General features: G+C 41.8%; 1 protein-coding gene across 1 annotated transcript in view; it reads right to left on the bottom strand.

Annotated features, from left to right (window-relative positions):
* The window catches only part of LOC136872184 (neuronal acetylcholine receptor subunit alpha-7), a 511,170-nt gene extending 497,299 nt beyond the window's left edge, over window positions 1–13,871 (bottom strand). Inside the window, exons 1-2 of the mRNA XM_068227358.1 lie at window positions 13,830–13,871; window positions 9,072–9,158 (exon numbers count right to left, since the gene is read on the bottom strand). Coding sequence (XP_068083459.1) covers window positions 9,072–9,158; window positions 13,830–13,871 — 129 coding nt within the window. The remainder of the gene's footprint in view (window positions 1–9,071; window positions 9,159–13,829) is intronic.
* Between the last annotated feature and the right edge of the window lie 5,752 nt (window positions 13,872–19,623).

Genomic DNA, 19,623 nt, shown 5'->3' with positions numbered 1-19,623 from the left:
AGTGTAGAAGCATTATATCACTGAGAGATTGCTGTTTGACTAATGAACACTTAACAGGTTCATTAGAGCTTTTTTTAAATACCCACATTAGCAACATTGCATACTATGTATTTTCTAGTCATCAGACCTGCGTTCTTGAATGAATGAAACTAGCACGATGAGTACTTAGATTGTCTCAATATATGTAAAAAGCATGTTTGTGTCTGTTAGAAAATTAGTTAGTTAGTTAGTTAGTTAGTCCGCCTCTGTGGTGTAGTGGTTAGTGTGATTAGCTGCCACCCCCGGAGGTCCGGGTTCGATTCCCGGCTCTGCCACGAAATTTGAAAAGTGGTATGAGGGCTGGAACGGGGTCCACTCAGCCTCGGGAGGTCAACTGAGTAGAGGTGGGTTCGATTCCCACCTCAGCCATCCTAGAAGTGGTTTTCCGTGGTTTCCCACTTCTCCTCCAGGCAAATGCCGGGATGGTACCTAACTTAAGGCCACGGCCGCTTCCTTCCCTCTTCCTTCTCTATCCCTTCCAATCATCCCATCCCCCACCAAGCCCCCTGTTCAGCATAGCAGATGAGGCCCCCTGGGCGAGCTACTGGCCATTCTCCCCAGTTGTATCCCCCGACCCGATGTCTGAAGCTCCAGGACACTGCCCTTGAGGCGGTAGAGGTGGGATCCCTCGCTAAGTCCGAGGGAAAAGCCAACCCTGGACTATAAACAGATTAAGAAGAAGAAGAAGTTAGTTAGTTAGTTAGTTAGTTTTTTTGCTTGAACCTCAGCCCGGAGGTTGCTTGTATCCCCAGTATCTACACCGTCAGCTGCTACAGATAGCCTAATTGCCACTGAAGAGGTCTTCTAAGAAAATGGGGAACGAAGTAATTTCTCGTCGCTTTCCAACCTGAGGAATAAGGTGCTGTTAAAATATCAGTCAGCTAGATTCACTGAAACACGAACACAAATCGACCGAACAAATGAGACCTTCACACCAAACAACACAGGGATTGGTTGCACAACGTATCTCTCATACCTCAATTTTCATGTTTTCAAAGCTAAAAAGGGGTCTTAACCAGGGAACGTGAGTTGGTGACCACGGGGCCTTTAGCTGAGTCCTGTCATTGCTACCACTTACTGGTTCCAGGCTTCATCTCTCCTGTCCGACCACCCTTAGTGAGTCCTTGTTCTTTTCCGACCCAGACGGTATTAGGGCATTCAAGGCCTAGAGAGTCATTCCATTTCACGCCCTTCATGGCCTTTGTCTTTCTCTGGCCGATACTTTCATTTTTTTCGAAGTCTCGGATCACTTCTATTTTTCCCTCTGATAAGTGTTAATCTAGTAATGCCATTCCTTCTGCAGCAAGTCCCTGCTACGAATGGTGTGAAAATATTGCTCATAGGGTCGGTTGGTGCATGCATTTCAGTGGGCTTGGCAGACTGATATGTAATAGCAACTTCTGGCTCGGTGAGGAAAGCAACGGGAAACTACCCCACTCCTCATTTCCCTAGTACGCCTCTTCAGTGAAGCATAGGCCATCTATGACAGCTCTTGGCGGAGCTGTTGAGGATCTAACCAGCCTTCGGGCTGAGGACTAAACATACACAAGTGTTAATAGAAGATGGCTGCTCAGTCCGACTCCTTCACTGAATGGTTAGCATGGGCTGAGTGGCTCAGACTTTTGAGGCGCTGGCCTTCTGGCCCCAACTTGGCAGGTTTGATCCTGGCTCAGTCCGGTTGTATTTGAAGGTGCACAAATACGTCAGTCTCTTGTCGGTAGATTTTCTGGCACGTAAAAAGAGCTCCTGCGGGAACAAATTTCTGCATCTCGGCGTCTATGGGGTTTGGTTTGTTTGGTTTGTTTTGTTAGTGGGATGTAAAAACAGTAATAGTATTGATAATAATTAGCATTGAAGCCTTCGGTTCAAAGAGTCCCGGGTTCGATCCCCGGACGGGTTGGGAATTTTAGTCGCGTCTGATTAATTCTTCTTGTTCGGAGACTGGGTTTTCATGTTTGTCCCAACGCCCTCCTCTTCAAATCAGGCAACAATCGACACTACCAACCCCACAAAACTTGCAATAGTACTTACATTCCTCCACCTACAGTTGGCGTCAAGAAGGGCATCTGGCCGTAAAACAGGGACAAATCTAGATATGTGTGACACAGGTCGCACGCGAAACCCCAGGGGTGTGGGAAAAGTGGTGTAAGAAACGGAAGAAGAAGGCGATGATGGTTGCTGAGTTGTACTTTCTTAAAACAATAGCCAATAACAATATATAATAATAAAATAGATATAACATACATTCACGTAACAGAGTTACGCAGCAAATCGGCAATGGAGTGTAGGGGCAGAGGACAGCTAGAGTGAGGAGAGTGGTGAGGACGCAAACTGGGCAAATGCCTCAACATGTGCTCTTGTTCCCAGTGTCATATTTTGTACATCTCTGGTGTGGAGCACCTGTGGCTGAATGCGATAACGAACCTTTTAAAGGAAAGAGTCTAAGTTTGAGGCTGGTGCTTCATTATAACGATGGATTTTAGAGGATACATAAATACGAGTCCCCCATCTACATAATTACTGCCATGGAACAGAATTCCACATAGCCAAGGCTCTGGCTTCCTGACAAAGGTAGCTTCAGTGAGATCATATTTTATCGCAATTTACATGAAATTTCGTTGCTATAATCTACATGCCGTACTATTAAATGGTTATCTACAAAAAATAGCTGCCACTTTTAACTGAAAATTTCCGAAATTAGAGTACGCGGAAAAACTCAAGGTAACTCCTCGGCGTGAGGAGTCCCGTTAAAGGGTGGATGGTGTGCAATAGATCATGGGCATAGTGTCAAGCTTATAGGTTTGTTCATTGCAGCCGGCAAGCCGTGGTGTCACGAGATATTTCCAGCCGCGGTTTCAGGACCTGCCGTTCTTTCTTACAATTTGTTTTACGTCGCAACGACACATATAGGTCTTATGACGACGACGGTATAGGAAAGGCCTAGGGGTGGGAAGCAAGCGGTCGTGACCTTAATTAAAAGGTACAGCCCCAGCATTTGCCTGGTGTGAAAATGGGAAACCAAGGAAAACCATTTTCAGGGCTGCCGACGGTGGGGTTCCAACCCACTATCTTCCGAATGCAAACTCACAGCTGCACGCCCCCTAACCGCACGGTCAACTCAGTCGGTATAAGTATTATTATGTGTGGATAAATAAAACAATCTTCCTGCTGAGAAGCCACTGTGTCTGCTATAACAATTCCTTTGTGTCGCTGTGCTCGTATCTGGCACATTCTCCATAATGGATTTACCTCTTCAACATAATTTATTGACAGCGAAGTGATAGATGAATTCGATGGAGCTCAGTATTAATTACCTACACTAACACACGTGATATCCTGTGGACAGGCATTATATAGACAGGTAATGGCTTCACTATTGTAGGTTGTCGGGTAAATTTATAATAATACTCGTATCTTTCCATGCAGTATATAATAATAAATAATTCGATCGTCAGGAAGAAAGGTAGAAATATGAATACGATATTAATACGACAAACTTTTTTTTTGCTATTTGTTTAACGTCGCACCGACACAGATAGATCTTATGGCGACGATGAGATAGGAAAGGCCTAGGAATAGGAAGAAAGCGACCGTGGCCTTAATTAAGATACAGCCCCAGCATTTGCCTGGTTGAAAATGGAAAACCACGGAAAACCATCTTCAGGGCTGCCGACAGTGGGGTTTGAACCCACTCTCTTCCGAAAAATGGGTACTGAGCGAATTTAAGCGACTGCAGCTATCGAGCTCGATATACGACAAACTTATAACTTGCCTTATTATTATTATTATTATTATTATTATTATTCTTTCTTCGTTATGCCCGTTTACAGAGCGCGTTGGAACTTACTAGCTTGTTGATGGTTTTCCTTTTTTCTTCTCCTCCCAAAATCTCTTCATGAACTTGCTACGCTGTTTCTTGCGTTCTTCCGTCCATTTTTTCCCTGTGGTTCTTTTAGCCTTTTCCGTGAACGTGTGCTTTGCAACCAGATTCCCAAAAGTCTTGCGATCTGTGATGTTCATTTCTTTTAAGTCCTGCTTTATTTCCTCAAACCAGCTTAATTTGACTTTCTTTGAATTAATTATACCAAGCAGTCTTTTAGCATATCTAGTGTCGTCCATTCTGCAGATGTGGCCATAGAATTTCAATCGTCTCCTGCGTACGGTATCGGTGAACTTGTCGATTGCTTTTTTACAAATCTACAGTTTTCCTTTTGATCCATATACCGTTTACATGAACGGGGCCATATACTCTCCTCAGAATTTTTCGCTCTTGTTTTTCTATTTAATCAGTTTTAGAGTGGCCTCCTAGAGATGTGGTTTCTGAGGCATGCAAGGCTTCTGGAAGAACAACAGTCTTGTAATGTCGAAGTTTTGCATTTCGTGACATCACTCTTTTATTGTAGTGGTTCCATGTTATTCGGTATGCTTTCAGGAGTTTGGTGGCTCTTTCTAAATTAGCTTTCCTGTCCAATCCGGATGGTACAATGATTTATCCTAGATATTTGAAGGAAGGGACCTGTGTGATTATTCCATAATATGTCTGTAGTGGGGATTTTTGGATATTCTGGTGTCCATTAGCCATGATATGAGACTTCTCATACGATATTTGGAGGCCTGTATTTGATGCTATCTCATGCAACTTCTCTATGGCATACCTGGTTTCTTCACTAGTCTTGGTAAAGATAGCTAGATCATCAGCAAAATCTAGGCACTTCACGTTAATTCTTTTCCCCATTCCCTGATGACTTTGTCTAACACTAAGTTAAAAAGGATTGGGGAGAGTCCATATCCTTGTCGAACTCCTGTATGCACTTCAAAAGGCTCTGATAGTTCACCTAGAAACTTCACTTGAGATGTTGTGTCTGTGAGAGTCTGGCGGATTAATTCTGTGGTCTTCTTGTCCACACTGAGCTCTCCTAGGATGTCCACAACAGTTTGTCTGTCGATAGAGTCATACGCCTCCTTAAAGTCCACAAAGGTGACAAATGTGGTGGTACTGCGGCGTATCCTTAATATTGTCTTCAGACTCCAAATTTGCTCAGAAGACGATCTACCTTTTCTGAAGCCTGCTTGGTATTCACCAATCAAATGATCTGTTTGTTGTTCTGCTCTGTTTAATAGCGCTTTAGATAGAACCTTGTATATAACTGGTAAAGGGGATATGCCTCTGTAGTTGTTGGGGTCCGCTCGTTCGTCTTTCTTATGTAACGGATGAATAATGGCTTTCTTCCAGTCCTTCGGAATCATCATGGTCTCCCATATTTCTGTTAAGAGCGTATGAATTCTTCTGATGAGGTCATCTCCTCCTATTTTCCACATTTCTGCAGTTATTATTATTATTATTATTATTATTATTATTATTATTATTATTATTATTATTATTCACGCTACGTTCCAATAGCTACTTGTGGGTCTTTTGGAGACGCCGAGATGCTGGAATTTCCTCACAGAGGAATTCTATTACCTACCGGTAAATACATCTACACGGGGAGGACGTACTTGAATATTTTCAAATACAACCGAACTGAGCCAGGATCGAGCCAGTCAACTTGAAATCAGAAGGTCAGTGCTCTATCGTCTGAGCTACTCGGCTCGGTGATTCTTTTGTCGGCAGCCCTGAAGATGGTTTTCCGTGGTTTCCCTTTTTGACACCAGGAAAATGCTGGTGCTTTACATTAATTAAGACCCTTTCCTTATCCCATCGTCGCCGTATGACCTTTCTATGTCAGTGCGATATAAAGCAAATTTTGAAAATAATATTAATGAATTATTTTTAAATGTAGACCTATATATATGTTTCCCTATTGAGGTTATCTATGTTGCGTATTTTGCATATATTGATTACCTGTATCTGTAATCGAAGGAGACTGTGGAAGACGATGCTACGAAAGGTAAAGTGGTTCGTTTCACTTGTACGAGTTGTGAGGAAGTTGCGTGGCTTAGCTAACAAACTCTTACAACGGGATAGCAATGTAATGTTTACAGCAGTCTCCGAGTTCTGCAACATTCTGTGTGCTTCATCCTGTAGACCGTATTTACTCCTGGAGCTATTTGCCTGCTGGACACAAAGTATCCTACTCTGCTTGTTAGCACGCCTTGTTAGTTCACGTCCTGAGGACCTTCAGAGAGGGTATATGCTATTTTCTAAGTAATAAAATTCCTGCGATTGAAACGAAAGTTCCTTCACAAGGAGGTAGAGTAGAAACAATTTGCCAGGCTGAGTGGCTCAGGTGGTTAGCGGGTTTCATCCAATCGTATTTGAAGGTGCTAAAATATGCCAGGAAAATGCTAGAATAGCAGTTATTAACGACGTTTGGCCTAGAGAGGGGCCTAGTGCAGGGCTTTCGTCTGTCAGGATGTGGACCTACCTAGGATGAAATCTAGTGTTGAAGACATACCCATTGCCTGAGCCAGAGGAATTAACCAGTGAGGATTAAATTTGGCGAGCCTGCTCGGAATCGAACCCGGAATAATTGGACCAAAGGCCAGCTTGCTAACAACTTAACCGCGGATCCGTACTAATATTCTTGTCCTCGTATTTCTCGAGGTGGTGTAGCACTTTTCAGGCATACTCTTGTTGGGACTGAGTTGTGTATAACATTAAAAAAAACACACTAGCCTTCTGGTGGTGACGGGAATCAAATGCGGGTCTCCAAAGATGGTAGCTAACCGTTACGCTGTGGTAGGTGGACAGACTGACAGTGTACCAGGTATGTTTAAAGTCTGAGGCTCGTGTGTCAGTCCCAACCAGAATTAATATTACCAGCCGAGTTGGCCGTGTGGGTTCAAAACCCACTGTCGGCAGCTCTGAAGATGGTTTTCCGTGATTTCTTATTTTCATACCAGGCAAATGTTAGGGCTGTACCTTCATTAAGGTCATGAACGCTTCCTTCCCACTCCTAGGACTTTCTTATCCCTTCGTCGCCATAAGACCTATCTGTATTGGTGCGACATAAAGTCAATTAAAAAAAAAAGTACAGACTCACACCTGTGGAGACATCGAGCGAGCTGGCAGCGTTAGAAGGGTCTTGTAGCTGTAAGCTTGTATTCGGGAGATGTGCGTTTGAGTCATCACTGTATAGACTGGTTTGATGCAGCCCTCCATGCCACTCTATACTGAGCTAAACTTTTCATTTCTACATAACTGCTGCATCCTACATCTGCCCTAATCTGCTAGTCGTATTCATACATTGGTCTACCTCTACCGTTGTTACCCCATGCATTTCCCTCAAAAACCAACTGAAAAAGTTCTGGATGTCTTAAGATGTCCAATCATTCCATCTCTTATTCTCGTCAAATTTAGCCACAGCGATCTCCTCACACCAAATCGATTCAGTATGTCTTCATTCGTGAGTCGACCTATCCATCTCACCCTCAGCATTCTTCCGTAACACCACATTTCAAAAGCTTCTATTCTCTTTCTTTCTGAGCTAGTTATCGCCCATGTTTCACTTCCATACAATTCCACGCTCCAGACGAAAGTCTTCGAAAACATCTTTCTAATTCCTATATTAATGGTTGAAGTTAGCATATTTTTTCCTTGCTTGAGCTAGCCTACATTTTATGTCATCCTTACTTCTGCCATCGTTAGTTATTTTACTACCCAACTAAGAATATTCATCTACTTCCCTTACGACTTCATTTCCTAATCTAATAAAACCCCCATCACCTGACTTCGTACGATTGCACTCCATTACTTTTGTTTCGAACTCCGTCCATATCATTCAGACATTTCTACAGATCTTGTACAGACTCATATAAAATAACTAATTCTGGAGACAGTGGGTTGAAATTCCACCGTCGGCACCCCAAATAAACTATAAAATTAGTTCCTTGTTACTTATTTTTTATTACTGCCCCTACTGTCCTCACCTCTGCAAGTGAAAGTGATCCAGCGTGATGTGTCATTACGACAGATTGTTTGTTTCCTGTCGCTGACCTAGGATGAATTAGGAACATAATATTGCCATATTAAAATAGACCATAATTTAATATATAAAATATAAAATATCTACCTTCGTTCTATTTCCGAGGGATGACTCAGGGATGCTTTCATGTCGTTTCAATTGCTTTCATATATGCAGTGTTACATTCTGCGAATAACCAAAATTCTGATGTAAATAAAGTGCAAATTGTCACATTTATAATATAACCCTAATCATCTAATTTTCCTTTCTTTTCCCTTTTACAATATGCTTTACGTCGCAGCGAGATACATAAGGTCATATGGTGATGATGGGATAAAAAAAGGCTGGGGGTGTGAAGGAAGCGGCTGTGGTCTTGATTAAGGTTCTTCTTCTTCTTATTCTTCGTTTTGCCTCATGACTGAGGCGTCGTGACTATCATAATATTCAGCCCTCTAGCCTATAAACCATACTCCGCCATTCCTCCCTATCTAAAGCTTTCAATGTGGTTGCTCTGAGAGAACACTGTAGGGGGCCGTTCACCATGTCAATCCATCGTGTTGGTACTCGTCCTCGTTGTTTGTTTCCCTGGACTTTGCCCTCAACAATCAACTCTTGAAGACTGTCATCTCGGCGCATTATATGTCCAAAGTAGCGTACAATCCGCTGAGAGACCTTACACGATAGACGAACTTTTATCTGAAGTTGGTTCAGGATTGATGTGTTCGTGCGATGAGCTGTCCAAGGAATCCTTAACATATTCCTCTAGCACCACATTTCAAAGCCCCACAATTTTCAGGTGTGAAATGGGGAACCACGGAAAACCATCTTCAAGGCTTATTGCTCATTTCTCATACGCAAACTGGCAATGGGGTGTAATAGAGCCTGTTACAGTATAAGGTACGACAAATGTAATGCAATGTAGACCTAGATACTGCATTTGGGACGACTGGTTAATGAAGGATTTTTGGAAAAATGAAAGATTAATATTGTTGAATATCAGAACAGGTTACACTTTCTTATTCGTGACGGAGAAACAAGAAATATAAGATGATTTACGAAATGCAACACGCGAAGCAATCCTGACTTTACGTCTGAGAGGATCGAAATAAGGACAAGCCCACATACATGACGTTCGTCGATCTTGAAAAGGCACTTGATAATGTTGATTGGACCAAGATTTTTGAGATTCTGAAGTTGATCGGGATCAGATACCTAGAACAATGAATTATCTTATATTCGTATAAAAATAAGTCTGCAGTGATAAGAATCGAGAGCTCTGAAAAAGAAGCAGATATCGAGAAAAGAGTGAGGCAAGATTGCAGGCTGTCCCTTCCTTTTAAATCTATAATTATAAAAGGAAGTGTTTGTCTGTCTGTGTGTCTGTGTGTCTGCGTGTCTTTGCGCGATGGCCAGCAAAATCTATAGCACGCAGAGTTCTGAAATTTTAAACATAGGTAGATGGAAAGGGGTCCGATTGCAGCTCGAAGCCGGAATTTTCATTTCCGCTTTTGTTGGTAAATTATGAACGAAAAACCATAGGAAAACATGCATTGGGATATGACAATCCAACGTGCTGTCACCAAGATTAAATGCATAGAGTCGCTGTCGCTAGGCAACGTACTTCAGATAGGTAGAGAACACAATATTCACCAGCCATTTTAAGTCCAGGGCGTAGGAAACCGGTTTTGATCTTATATGAGGGCATATGACGCTGTTCATGGTGATTCGTCCGTCGGATCGGGAGTAAAGTCTTGAGCGCTTTGCGAGGAGTGGGCTATGTGCCGGCGCCGGGTTTCATGCTCGTCATTCTTACTATCATATATAATGTCATTCATTTCATCTCATTAACTCATCTGATTTGGTTGACGTCATGAAAGTCATCCGGTCGTGAAAATTTGCTACGAAGATTCATCTCACTTCATACGCAAACCCCGTGGATAAAGGGAATAATGGTTGGGCACTTATACATTTAGAGGAAACATATATGGCACAGGATAGACGATAATAATAAATAAGGAATAATACATAAATCAGTCAGGATGCCATTGTAAGTCCGTGGAATAGGGAGCCATTTTCCTTCAATCCATGATGTCCGTCTGTCTCTCTATCTGTCTGTGTTTATGAGTGCGATGCCCAGCCAAATCCACGGCAAACACATATCTAAAATATTTGTCATAGGTGAGCACAGGTTTTCACCTAAGATTCTTGCTCCAAGACATGAAGCTCAAGAATTATTCGGTTTCCTATAAATTGAAAAGTCTATCGACACGACATGTCATACAGATGAGGCTGTCAACTACACCACAGAGATTTTGAACCATTTGGTGTCACCTGGAGTACCCTCGAACATCTTGGGGTGGACGATTGTGGCACCGATTATCCTTCTCAGGAATATGAATCCTTCCCTCTGCAATGAACACGGCTCTGACACTGATGACGAATATTATTGAAGCCACCATCATGACTGAGCATGCCGTGGGCGAAATAGTATTCCTAGGACTGTAAAGTAAGACCATTGAGCAGGAAGCCATTTTCGGCCCGCGACCCGAGGAGCCATCAGCCCGTAATATTCGGAAGTGTTTGTGTGTATGTATGCGAAGCCCAGTCAAATCTACGACACAGAGAGATCTGAAATGTTGACATAGAAAAATCGCTTAAAGTTGTAGGACTCCATCTTCGAAAACGGTGCTTTTGCCATTGTCTTCTGTACGTGGATTGTTCAAGAGTTCGAAAGGCAAACACAATACAGTATACATCTTAGCTCCAAATGGAAGGACATTATTATATTTTATTCCGATGCTCTAAGGAAATAATATATTTTGTATTATATAACACGGTCTTTTACATGGTTTTAATATTATCTGTACCATCCATCAACCCGGTATCTTAAGCATTGAAAGTAACAATAAAATAAAAATAAAATAATGTATTTCATGCAATTTACGTCAAAAAGATGTGAGTTAATAAACATAATGCTTTAATTTGCTTTTAAATAAAGAGTTTAGAAACATCTAACGGTTGAATTACTAAACGCGGGCAAAGCCGCGGGCACATGCTAGTGTTTATATAGAACAGGCGGTAAAGGAAATCAAAGAGGAATTTTGGGAGGGAATCCTAATCCAAGAAAAATAAATCAAAACCCTGAGATTTGCTAATGATATTATTTTATTTGAGACTACAGAAGATCTGGAGAAATTGCTTAATGGTATGGACAGGTGCTTAGGTCAGGGGTACAAGATGAAAATAAATATGAATAAATGAATAACCTTTATTTTTCTCTCATATGTACATTAATTGATCTATTTGGAGAAAATAGAAATGAAAAACCAAAAACAATAGCACAAAATACAAATAAAAGGTTAACTGCATCTACAAGCTTCTTACTGGGCGTTAGACCGCATGTGTTTCCCTCCGTATCACTTCCGACCTAGCACAATCCTCTCTCGAGTCAGCCAGGTCCCCCTCCACGGGAACACATACACTCACCCCCTCTCCTCTCCACCCACTGTTAGCCAGTAGTGGGGAAATCCTCCTTAAGCTGCACTGAGTTCAGTGTTCCAGTTCACATTTCATGCATCAGAATCACCCACTACCTAGTTCATGGTATCCCTCCACTTGACATGCCTGAGTTTTATCTTCTAATGCAGCTGTACATCTACTCCTAATCCAACTCAAAACCTTACATACATTACCAGAACACTTCCATTCTTTCACTAACCACTTTAAAAGTTTTATCTTCATCATACGGTTGAGCCATCATTTCCAACTGCCGTTCAGTCATAAATATACGTCTCTCTTGATACGTTTCTTTGCACACCGTCAGTAAATGATAATCCTCTCTTTCATCACTACATAATATACATACCGTATTATCCTTTAACTCAGTCCAGCCCCTTTTCATATTTATTCCTATATCCAACCATATACAGCCTCTTTTCTCTACCATGTTCACATTTGCCACTTTCACATTCAATACCTGATTTATCCTCATAAGCATCTTTAGGGTTGCTCTCTTTCTGCATTCGGCCATGAGAACTTGTTCTTCAATATCCCTTGCCTTCCTTATCCCATGTCTTCAATATACAACACTCCTCTTCTCGCATTCTGTATCGTAATAATTCCCGAAGCCCAGTCTACCTAAAGCTTTTTTCACCTTATCTAATAATCACAATTGCTCTTTTTTATACTGGTAAGCCGACTACTTGCCTGCTGCCATTTATTGATGGATACATCCATGGCTGTGACAATATGGAAGCTGCTGGGGTATGAGTGGTCCTGAGTAATGACATTCAGAACACGACTAGTGCATCTGAGTGTTATGAAAGGTGTTGCTCACAGGGTCAGTCGTGCTGCAATAGCACTTTCTGTCCCAGTGAGGAAAGCAATGGCAAACTACCTCACTCCTCGTCTTGCCTAGTACGCCTCATTTTAGTGCTGCTATTGGTTTTTGCGGTTTCCTTATAACCACATAACCTTTGGTGGTGCTATGTGAGGATCCAACCAGCCTCTGGGCTGATGACCTAACAGACAGACAAGCCGACTACAGAATTAGGCCCACTTCACATTTTCTCAATCTTCACCAGTAACTAAGCAGCCTTTTTAAAATGTCTATCTTCATGAACTCTTTACACATAACACTTGCACTTGAGCTCGTGGCGCAAAACGGTAACTTCATATCAATCTTGTTGAATCTGTTCTAATACCCCGCCCTGTTTCTCAGCCTCCCACATCTCTGAACCATACAGCATTCTACTCTTTACCACTGCATTAAACACCATTATTTGTTTACCGTAATCTACGCCCCAAAACTTATTTTTCTATATCCTAATTACCGAGAGTGCTGCTGAACCTTTCCATTTGCTCGCCTAATTTGTTCTACCCAACTACCATTTCTAATTATCAGCAGACCCGGATACTCCAGTTTATCCACCACATCTATTTCCTCCCCATTTATTATCCATTTCTTCTTAGGTTTATTTTGTTACGTTTCCTACAAACCACCACCTTTGCCTTGCTACTGTTAAACTTAAATGACCATTTCTTCGCATAACTACAAACCTCGTTCAAACTCCTTTGCAGGCCCCCAGCTGTCAACGTCAACAATAATACACCATCGGCAAAATTCAACTCTACAACAGGATAGGCCCATTTTCCCTCCCTGTGGCCACCTAGTAAGTTGTTAACAACAGGAAAATAATTGGCGATACCCATCTTTCGGCCCAAATTTCAATTCAATCAATCCACTAACCAGCCCATCCTCTATCCTAATGCTACAATATACTTTTCCATATATGGCTTTGATCGCTCTTTTCATATTCTTACCAACCCCTAACCTCCCCAGTCTTTCAAGCAAAGCCTCCCTGCTCACTGTATCGAACGCCTGCTGAAAGTCTTTAGCTGCTATATACACTCTGGTAGCTTCTTTTCTCACGTATTTATCTGTTATTGTTATAACAATCATTAAATTGTCCGTCTTCCTCCTTTTCTAAAGCCACTCTGGAATATCGATAAAATAGTCTTCCGCCCAATTCCTCAGCGTATTAGCAACAAACTCGTGTATACCTTGCTCAGAGAGTCCAGCAAGGGGTTGGCCCTCTCTCCTTTGTTATTATAAATAGAACCTATGATTCCTTTCTGCTAATCTTACAGAAATTTCTCCCCTTCCAATACCTTGTTTAAAAATGTAACCAAGCACTCCCTCATTTGACTATTTTTTGCTACTTCCTTCCAATAAGCATTTGTTATCCCATTTTCCCTCCCTCTGTTCCGTTCTTTAATTTTCTTATCATTTTCACCTGTTCACCCGTTATTCCTTTATCCAAGTCATGACTACACATCTCTGTCACCCTTTCAAACTCTTATCCTCCTTCTGCCCTTACTCACCCTTCCTTCTCTCCTAATAGATTCTGCAAATAGTTCACCCATGTTACTTTGAAGCTCTACTTCCACACATGTTAATTTTATTTACTGTTACCCACACCTTTCCCTGTCGTTACACTCCCTGTTTATCACTTCCATTTGGACCCTTTGCCGTGCCCTTTTCCTCTCTACTACAATTTTCTTAAATTCTTTTCTCAACCTGCAAAACTGCTCCCTTAAACCCCTCCCTTCATATTTCCTGTAATCACCTAGAGCTCTCATCACTAACTTACTCTTCTCCTTACATTCTTTATTGTACCAACGCTGTCCCCCTTCTCTAACAGTCTTCCTACATGCTTTTTCAATAGCCACTCTGCTAATAGGATATTCCAGTAACTCTAAATCCCTATCAATAATATTACACTCTAATGATGCATCGAGCCCTATCCTTACATCTGAAAATCTGCATCTTCAAGGTAGTTATTTAACTTCGATTTGCCCTCCTCTATACATACTTGGGAGCTCTAAGACCTTTCTCCTCCCCCCTTCTTCCTAATCCCTTCTCCTCTACTTTCCCTCTCCTACCCACGATTGTATATACTGGGGAATGGTGTGATTTCACCCAATCAACAACCTAAATCTTGCTTATTCTATCTGGCATATCTTCCGAACTAATTACCATATCAATAACACTTCCTCCCTCTTTCGTAATGTATGCCATTTTTCTTTCCCTATCACCCTTCCATCACCCGTTCAGAATGTACAAGTTGTCCACCTCCCATAATTCTAGCAACTTCTGCCAGTAGCCGTTTCTCCCTTTATCCTCTTATAAAATTCCGTTTTCTTCTTCCTTCGGCACTGCCAATTTCTAATCCTCACTCGGTAAATCTCCAACGTAATACCCATCCTTCAGCACTCACTCAGCACATCCGCTCACACAGCTTACTCAATCGAGACTATGAAAATAAATAAGTCCAAAACAAAAGCAATGGAGTGAAGTCGAAGGAAGTCAGGTGATCCAGGAAATATTAGAGTCTTAAAGTCTTTAAAGGAAGTAGATGACTTTTCTTACTTGGGTAGTAAAATAACTAACGACGGCAGAAGTAAGGAGGACGTAAAGTGCAGACTAGCACAAGCAAAGAAGGCCTTTCTTACGGAAAGAACATTGCTCACTTCGAATATTGATACAGGAATTACAAAGATGTTTTGGAAAACTTTCATCTGGAGCGTGACAGTGTATGGAAGTGAAACCTGGACGATTACTAGCTCAGAAAGGAAGAATAGAAGCTTTTGAAATGTGGTGTTACAGAAGAATGCCGAAGATGGGATGGATAGATCGAATCACGAATGAAAGACTGAATCGAATTGGTGAGATGAGAAAGATTTGGCTAAATTTGACCAGAAGAAGAGATAGAATTATAGGACATATCTTGAGACATACAGGACTTATGCAGTTGATTTTTGAGGGAATTGTAGGCGGTAAGAATGGTAGTGGTAGACCAAGGTATGGATATGACAAGCAGATTAGAGCAGATGTAGGATGCGCAGTTACACAGAAATAAAAAGATTACCACGGGATAAGGTGGCATGGATTCCTGCATCAAACCAGTCTATAGAGTGATGACTCAAACAACAACATCTGACGAATAAAGAAATGTATGGATACAGTATTGAAGTGTATGTTCCCAAACGCCCTTACGCAGTATATCGTTCTCAATACTTCAGACGGATGTTTTAGCAATTGTTGATGGTACTAAATAATGCATGTCACTGTGTGCCAGAACATAAAATATTTTATGCGTTTTCTAATTATTATTACCGAGTACTGCGCGTGATAATACTATTTTTGAGGTTCAGTACACCTCTTTACCTCTGGCTTGATTTATATAGGTTTTCTTCTTAGATGGCATTGGACCATTGATATTTGATCCTTTGATTCAATAATTCTTTGGTGTGTGTACTCATATTACACCCTCAAATTCCCAGTCGACTCAACATGAGTGTACCTTTACGAGCTAAAACCTGTTTCACGGTTGGAAATACAGTAGTTACGTGATGTTAACGATAACACCAATTACATTAGCATCATATAATGTTTGTAGAAGTATTTATGGTAGTTCCAAGTCGGCTTATTACTATTCATAAAATTCAACAAAGTAACTAACATCGTTAGTCGACAATAAGCCTTTTAAACGTAATGTTGCCGATTAAATATATCTCGTAGCTTCGGTACGGTATTCTCATTGTATACGAGTTTCTACGTAAATTACTGTACACGCAGTGAGAAAGATTATATTAGATTGCATGTCTCTTAAGCGTTGTGCGAGAAAAACCATGGGGAGGACCGCTTACGTTTCTTCCAATGTACGGTGCCCGTTGGGAAGTTTTGATGTTAATGGCAGGGCATGTTTCCTATTACTATTCACATTCGAGCTCGTGAATTTCTACTATAACGACAGGCTCGCTTCCCTAATACCATTCACAATGGAGATGGGGAGTTACCATTATAAAGAGAGAAATGCACCGCGGAATGGCATCTTTGCGTCTCTCTTGCCTTCTACCCAACGAACAACCACGAGTTTATAGAAATGACGACGAAAACGGCATTAAATTGCTCTTCTGCTGCTAAGCAGTCTGACAAGTTGCCATTGTAACCTGTAGGTTCGTTGTCGGTCTGTCGGCCACTCAATGCAGAGCATGAAACCCACAGAAAGTAGTAATTTTTCCCGTCATTTGAAGAGTAAGCGAAATTTTGTACATAACAAAAGTTGTTTAAAATGAAGGTACGTTTCACATATAGCTTTCTTCTTCTTCTTCTTCTACCACCGCATTTCCCCACATCGGTGGAGTCACGGGTGCGAAGTTTGTCGCACTTGTGGAGTTGGCCCTTTTTTATGGCCGGATGCCCTTTCTGCCGCCAACCCTCTATGAAGGGATGCAATCACTATTACCCGTTGATGTGGTGGTTTGTAATGTAGTGTGTTGTCTGAATATGAAGAGGAGGGTGTTGGGAAAAACACAAACACCCAGTCCCCGAGAAGAATTAATCAGACACGATTAAAATCCCGAACCTGCCGGGAATCGAACCCGGGACCCTCTGAACCGAAGACCTCTACGCTGACCATTCAGCCAAGGAGTCGGACACAGAAAATGAATAGTATTAGAGAAAATTGAAAATACATGTTCTGGTCTTCCTATAACCCCCATTCCATTCATAGATTTTTAAATCATATGCATATCTGAACCTGCTTCTGGATGAGTATACTCTAAATATGAAATTTAGTCGAGATCTATCGAGCCGTTTCTACGTGGTGGTAGAACAGACGGACAGACCGACAGACACGAAAGCTAAAAACCACTGATACGTTCTTGAGTTGATCTTAAACGCACAAATAACTGACAAATTGGCTAAATAAACAAAATTAGAGACAGCGGATCCTCCACAACTTTAATTAAACAGATGTAATCGTACTTCAGATCTACAAGCTATTTTGTTAAACAGAACCTGCCTTCATGCTTGAATGAGCTGGCTAGTGCAATATTTTGCGTCATCTAACAAGTGGTTGTTCAACTACTTGATTTGGTGTGGTTCGACATGATACTGCAATGGCAATCGCTAGTATGGAAATAATTTGAAGACACGCGATGATTAGGAAAATATTTTATTGATGAACAAGTAACTAAATGGGTAAGTATACCATCCTCTCCATTAAATTCTGAATAACACCTTCTTAGCGCCCTAGTTGGAAGGGAAATGCGAGTTTCTTATCACATTTCCTAATGTTCAGTAATAAAAACAATCGCACGGCCTCAGCTACCGTGTACAAGTATTTTGTTCTGACATCATTTAGGTTGCACTGCAGGTCAATTTCAACGTTCCCTTTTACGGACTGGGCGATCTATGACCAAGTTTCTAGCTACTTTTGTAGGGTACACACAAATTATATCACCAGAGATGTCTTATTTACCGACATCATACGACATGGAGTGTCGAGTGGAACTTCTTCTGCCCTTTAAAAGTAAGTTTCCCTCTCCCGGATTTGAACCCGCAATCTTGGGATCAAGAGGCCACCGGTACTCTGCCACTGATACACACAGTGGACAATAATAATAATCATAATAATAATAATAATAATAATAATAATAATAATAATAATAATAATAATACCGAGCTCGATAGCTGCAGTCGCTTAAGTGCGGCCAGTATCCAGTATTCGGGAGATAGTAGGTTCGAACCCCACTATCGGCAGCCCTGAAAATGGTTTTCCGTGGTTTCCCATTTTCATACCAGGCAAATGCTGGGACTGTACCTTAATTAAGGCCACGGCCGCTTCCTTCCCACTCCTAGCCTTTCCTTGTCCCATCGTCGCCATAAGACCTATCTGTGTCGGTGCGACGTAAAGCAACTAGCAAAAAAAATAGTAGTAGTAGCAGTAGTATTAGTAGTAGTATTTCACCTCCTCCGCCTCTGTGGTGATGTGGTTAGTGTGATTGCTGCCACCGCCTGAGGGCCGGGTTCAATTCCCGGCTCTGCCACGAAATTTGAAAGGTACGATGGCTGGAAGGACGTCCGCTCAGCCTCTGGAAGTCAACTGAGTGGAGGGCTTTCGATTTCCACCTCAGCCATCCTCGAAGTGGTTTTCCCGGCCACAGCTGCTTCCTTCCCTCTTCCTTGCCCATCCCCCACACGGCCCCTGTTCAGCATAGCAGGTGAGGCCACCTGGAAGAGGTACTGGTATCCCTGCCCAGTTGTATTCCTGACCAAATATTTCACGTTCCAGGACACTGCCCTTGAGGCCGTAAAGGTCGAATTCCTCGCTGAGTCCGGGGGAAAACCAACCCTGACGATAAGCTGACTAAATAAAAACAAAATAAAAATAATAATAATTTATCTCACGAGAACTTGGTATTCCGGACTTAATGCTATAGCTCTAGTTGTTAGATACTATAAACGATTCACGTTTAACAAACATTTGTGTTTTAATGGAAAATCTAAATTTAAAAAGGAATTATTAGCTGTAAATATATCACGAACAGCCAATTTTATTATATAAATAAAAGAGTTATGAGACTGCTCAACACTAGAACACTGCTACAACTGCCATGTATATCATAAATTAACTTGGATGGCCCTGTGACCAGCTATAACTCCTAGATTCTGCTGTCTAGGCAGCTCAGCATACTCAGCTAGCTGCCAACTGGCACACTCGAGCGCGGTTGATGAATGTAGTCCACACCAGCGGTATTTAACATCAGCGAGAAAATGTGTTAGCTTTTTTTTTTTTGTTGTTGGGTTCATTTATATTCTGTGTACCACTGGTAATAAACAAGCGAACGCTTTCGTGCTTTGTGTATCTGAAAGAAAAATATCCCCGGAAATGTCGTTGTGTTTCACGATGACATTACTTCAGGCTACCTCACTGCGTTGTGGCACCGCCAGTTATGGCTGCTAACTGTATACTCAGGAGACATGTAGGTTCGAATCCTCCGTCAGTCATCCTCGACCGAGCTCGATAGCTGCAGTCGCTGAAGTGCGGCCAGTGTGCAGTATTCGGGAGATAGTGGGTTCAAACCCCACTGTCCCAGCCCTGATGGTGGTTTTCCGTGGTTCCCCATTTTCACACCAGGCAAATGCTGGGGTTGTACCTTAATTAAGGCCACGGACACTTCTCTCCCACTCCTAGCCATTTCCTGTACCATCGTCGCCATAAGACCTATCTGTGTCGGTGCGACGTAAAGTAACTTGTAAAAAAGAGGTCATCCTCGAAATGGTTTTCCATTGTTTTCCATTAGACTCTCGGCAAATGGCGGATTATAT

The sequence above is a fragment of the Anabrus simplex genome, chromosome 4 (assembly GCF_040414725.1).
Source record: "Anabrus simplex isolate iqAnaSimp1 chromosome 4, ASM4041472v1, whole genome shotgun sequence".
In the NCBI taxonomy this organism is placed as follows: domain Eukaryota; kingdom Metazoa; phylum Arthropoda; class Insecta; order Orthoptera; family Tettigoniidae; genus Anabrus; species Anabrus simplex.
The sequence above is the reverse complement of the archived record's forward strand: the minus strand, read 5'-3'. Positions and strand labels throughout refer to the sequence as shown.